Source organism: Aptenodytes forsteri, unplaced genomic scaffold (assembly GCF_000699145.1).
Source record: "Aptenodytes forsteri isolate BGI_AS27 unplaced genomic scaffold, ASM69914v1 Scaffold155, whole genome shotgun sequence".
Lineage (NCBI taxonomy): Eukaryota > Metazoa > Chordata > Aves > Sphenisciformes > Spheniscidae > Aptenodytes > Aptenodytes forsteri.
The window spans coordinates 4,674,694-4,679,986 of NW_008794446.1; the positions used below are offsets into that span (position 1 = coordinate 4,674,694).

Sequence of the window (5,293 nt, forward strand, 5' to 3'; positions counted from 1 at the left end):
TCTGTAAGCATGGATCTTTCTGGGTGCTGAATGAAGCGGAGGAGAAATGATGCCTCTCGGAGCTTTTGTTTCAGACTCTGAGCAGCTTTTGGTATTCATCATCATTTTCAGTTGCTGTATTTTAAGATGTGTCTGTAAACAAAGGACTTCTTAGAAAATATCTTTTTCAAGGGTAGACTGAAAAAGGGTGGAAGACTTTATGAAGCAAAAGCTAACGGCTTCCAAAGTATAACAATATAAGCAAGTTAATAAACATTGAGTGGTAGGTCATAAAATTCCCTTCAGATTTATATGAGAAAACAATACATTGTATAAAATCATAGAATAGATGACCTTTCTTCCTTTAAAAGCCTCAGCAGTTTCTCTTTAATGGCAACATAGTATTTGGAAATACTATTTCCTAAATAAACAATGTCATACTGCTTAACTTAAGGAAATACACTTTGGTAACAAGAGTTTCAGCACTTGTTTTTCTCCCTTCCCTTTCTCTAGGACAGTTGCACTGCCTTAAATGAGTTAGCCTAGCCTTCTCCTTGATGGAGAAGGAGGCAAGCCAACTCGAGAAGGACCATGTTCATAGTGTATATGAGGAAATTGCTCCTTATTTCAATGATGCTACAAGGCATGGCCAAAGGTGCAGCAGTTCATTTCAGAGCCGGAACCAGACAGCCTGATTGCTGATATTGGCGAGTGGGGTTGTTTATCACATTGCTAATGACAGTCTAAGTATGTCCTCTCTTTCTATCAAGCAATATTTGTGGCAGAAGAGTTTGCAGCTTGTGAATCAAAATGGCCAGACTGACTATCAAATTTGCCTCCTACTTTGCTCCACCATTCATAGGTATATGAAGACAGTTTGATTTTTCCCAGTATCCAGCAGGTCAACTAAACTGAAGCACTAAGCTGAAGCTAAATTTCTTAAGATGTCATTAGTGGATGCTAATTTTGTGTATTGGCATGATAAATCTGGAATTTGAAATCTTGTTTATCTCTTACAACATGTATTGTGTGTGGCCAATTTGAAGCAAGTATCATGACCCTGTCCTGAGTGCTTTGGGGAACAGTGTGTGACAGTTTTTAATTCCCCAAAGGTTTGAGAATGTCTAAATGGTACAAGGGAAGCCTCTGTACTGGCTTCAGCCCCTGCACCAGAAGTGGATACATGCTGGATGCCCAGATGAGATCTGGGCATTAACTCATCATTTCTACATGTTTAGGCTAGACTTCTAAATAACTTTTTGGACCTGTAATCCTTTACAGCAACACATATGTTAGTCTCCCCACTATAGCATGGGAACATTTGTGAAAGAGAAAAATTACTGAGGGTTGGGCTAATCACACTAACTTTTTGTGTGTCATTCAAACTTTACCATATACTTTTACCAGTTTATCACAGTCTAAATGCTGGGCACTGTATTCCTACCAGGTCTTGGCAGACTTTGCAATGTTTTCAATATGAACAAATAAAATGTATACAAAGAACCAGCACATTGAATTTTTACTGATGTCACAGACTTTGGACTTTGTTAACACTGCAATTTAAGCTCAGGCTTGGCTCCTGGGCTTTGGCCTGCAGAAGCTGCTGGCATGCTCTTGTGGTGTCCATGGCCTGAGACAAGTTTTGTGCGTGACACAGTCACCAAGAGTGGTGCCACAGTGCTGGGGAGGAGTCCACCTGCAGGGCTCTCCTCTGCCCTCCATCCCTGGGAAGCAGCCTCTAGTGTCAGATTGGAGGAAATGTATTTAGTAGCTGTTGTTTGGCTTATACTGGAGCCTTTCCCTCCAAAAATGAAGACCAGAAAAAGTCCTGGAATTCTCTTCCACTCAGACCTCCAGGGTAGTCCTCTTTCTGTTCTTTCTCCTTGGAAAATAGGGTTTAATATTAGCCAAGTGCTGGCACCATTTGACAGCACCTCTTCTCAGCTGGTGCTGAAGTCAGGCATGGGAAGGACTGTGAAAGCTCCAGCTATTCTCTGGATATCTTTCCTTCATTCCTGGGAGATGAAATCAGCAGTTACTATTAGACCAGCAGTTAGGAGCAGACTTCTATCTGCAGCTCAGCGATGATTCATCTCCCATGCAAATGGCATAACAGATTGATGGGGCTGGGAGGCTCCTTACTGAACATAGGGACCCATACAGGGTTTCAAGAATAGGTGCTATGGGATGGCTGTAACCTGAATATGGGGACTTAAATATTTGGAAGGCTCTAAAATAACTGTAATTTTTTTTAAAATGAATTAGAGAGAAAATCTGGGCTCTGACCCAAGCTTAATGTTTGCTGTAAGCGTAGCCATAAACAAGATGTGAACTAAGGTCTGCACAAGGTACAGGGTATTATGCTAGCCCCATGCATTTACCTCCCTGATCCTAATCTGAACTATGATTTTTATGATGCAAGTGAGAAGGCAAGTTTTTAAAATTAATAATCTACTTTACAATACACTTTGTGTTAAGATCCAGATAATTCTGCAAACAAATTATCAAAAATTTAGATAAGATCCATTTTACTGCTGACATTAAAATCGTTCTTATCTAAAGATGTCTGCCTTTATTTCAACACAAGAAGTATTTCAATTTGGGAAGATGTAAATTTCCGTGTCGCAGGCTCCTTTATGAAAAGGAAACTTCATGGAGATACCAGAAAAAGAAACTCCACTGTTGTCATGGTGACAGTAATTAGCAGCAGTTAAAACAGCAAACAATGAATTTAATGGTTTGGTCTAATAGTGACTTAATTACTTAGCAGTCTAGTTTGTCTATCAGCATTTCAATACACAGGAATAATTCAGTGCTGTGCTCCCACTACATGATGCTTTCACTTAGCATTTTGAGTCTATTACAAGCAGAACTGCAGTAGCATCATTACCATAAATATTTTTGATTCCGTAAGTGGTGGGAAGGCCAAGGTAAATGCTCTCTAGCAATCCCACCTCTTGTCACGCAGCAGAGAGCCTGCTAGACAGAAAGGAGCAGTCTGTGCTCATTGTACTGTGATGGTAAAAAATAACCTGAATTCCACTGCAATTGTATCATCTCCTTTAAAATGGGTGGAGAATTTCAAGCTATTAGGCCAGTCAAGGGCATACATCATGGCTTATGTCAGGAATACATTTTCTTTTGTACAGACACCAAATGTCTGCCTTTCTTTCTCCTCCTCGTTATTTCTTCAGGCTGCAGAAATGGCAAATACCTGCACATCTATTCTCAAGTCTATAAACTGGGTTGCAACTACTGTTTCCCGTTGGTGGAATCAGCACGAAATGAAGGCCATGAAGTAATGGTATGTCATAGCTTGTATCTGCCTTACCAAAGTGAGTGCTCTGATGCTGTCCTGTCCATTGCTGGTAAGTTCTGCATACTGCCAGTGTCTATATGTCAGACCTTTAAAGGGTCTAAAGCATTTAGTCTCTTCTAGGTTTGGGGTTTTTTCAGTGACCAACAGAATTTTTTGGGTTTTGTAGACCAGGTAAATCTATATTAACACAAGAAATGTATATTATTGCAAACTCGGTGAAAAATTGCAAAATGGGTAAGTCACACAGATGTGAGCTGTTTTATTCTGGTCCAAGCACAGCTAAAGTACAATGTGCAAAACAGGAAAGGAGAGCCTTATTTTTGCCTTATTACACGGCAGAAATTTGAAATGTTGGCTCTATCAGGATGAAAATACAACAAAACTTGCTTAGGAACACTGAGCGTATTTGAAGCTCAGTATTAAATCCTTCTGCACCTTTCCAAATGCTGTTTTTTACCCCAATGCTCCATGGTTTGTCAGCCAACACAATCATTTTTGTGCTGATGAGGATAACCATGACACTGATCTAAAGATTTTAGCCGAATCAGTTACCCATTGCTTCACTGCAGAGAGACCTGTTTCAGCAAAAGCAGGGGATAATGCAAAGAACAAGGAGCCGATGACAAAGCAAGCAGAAGTGCTTGTTTCAGTGGCACTGCTGCCTTGAAATGTTCATCAAATAACCTCAGATTTCATTTCTTGTAAGATTTTTCCTTTCTGTTTAGTTGCCCCTTTCAAGGTAACTTAATGATGGAGGAACTACCTGTCTTTGCCACTTTTAAAGCAGACATTGAATGGTACCTTTAGCCTTTACTTCGTTCTCTTTTAAATTTTGAGGGTTCTTTTGTTTTGGGAGTCTTGAAATTACTCAACCACCTTTTAAAAGTTAGGTATTAAGCTTATACTGATTAAAAGTTGGACAATACTGTAAATAAAAAAAATTACAGTGCTCAGCAAATTTGATTTTCCTTTTCTCAACCAAAGGACTGTGAAGGTCTCAGCCTTGTTAAATCAAAGTGGAATGTTGAAGTTAGTGAGTAGCCTTACACAGCCTCTTCTCTATGTCTCAGGTGACCTTTCTTTAAGCCCTGCAGGACTTCACTTTTCAAGTCCAGGTCCATGTCATATAATTTGACATTTGATGGAAATTTGAGATTGCATTATTGTCACTGGTACATCATTGTACGGGGCTGTGAACCACGCTCAGCTACACTGTCTGAAAATCTTTCAGTCATGATTTAAGAAACGTGACCAATAGCTAACAGTCCTTATTACTGGGTTTTCACATCCTTTGCCCAGATGGAGTAACAACCATCGTGTGCCCAAAGGTGATTTGGCATCCTCTGGAAATCCAGGGTAAGGAAGTGAAGGACAAGCCAGATTTGTTGAAAAAGGTATGTAGCAATGTTCAGAAGTTGTCTGGCTCAAAAGAGTCAGTGCCCCAGGAGTACTTGTGAACAGTCTACAGAAAAACAGAGTAGCTGGGCGGAGGTTGCTGCTGGAGATGCAGAACTACAGACCTTCCCATTCGCAGCAAGCTGAAAGCCCTGTTTGCGTGGCTGCTGTGCAAGAAGCTAGAATCGGTGAGGAATCCAGAAGAACGCTTGGGCGACAGGTAGAACTGCGTGGTTATGGACTGTGGCCCTTTCAGCACTATAATATGGCTGCAAATTACAAAGCTATTTCCGTTGCAGCCTTTACCATCACAGATCATGCATGAACCATAGTAATGATCGTGTTTCCTTATTATTGCTGAAAAATATGGTTCAGATGCATTGTAAAGCTTTAAATAATATGTTGAATTACTATATATACTAGTATATAGTATAATACTAGTATGGTACGTATCATAGAATCATAGAATCATTGAGGTTGGAAAAGACCTCTAAGATCATCGAGTCCAACCATCAACCCAACACCACCATGCCCACTAAACCATGTCCCTAAGCGCCTCATCTACACGTCTTTTAAATACCTCCAGGGATGGGGACTCCA

At 40.3% G+C, this 5,293-nt stretch overlaps 1 protein-coding gene across 1 annotated transcript in view; it reads left to right on the forward strand.

The window, feature by feature from the left end:
• The first annotated feature begins 536 nt into the window (after positions 1-536).
• LOC103907994 (probable tRNA methyltransferase 9-like protein) overlaps positions 537-5,293 on the forward strand; it is a 15,998-nt gene continuing 11,241 nt past the window's right edge. The window contains 3 exon segments of the mRNA XM_009290268.1: positions 537-612; positions 615-686; positions 3,174-3,347. Of these exon segments, the coding sequence (XP_009288543.1) occupies positions 537-612; positions 615-686; positions 3,174-3,347 (322 nt within the window).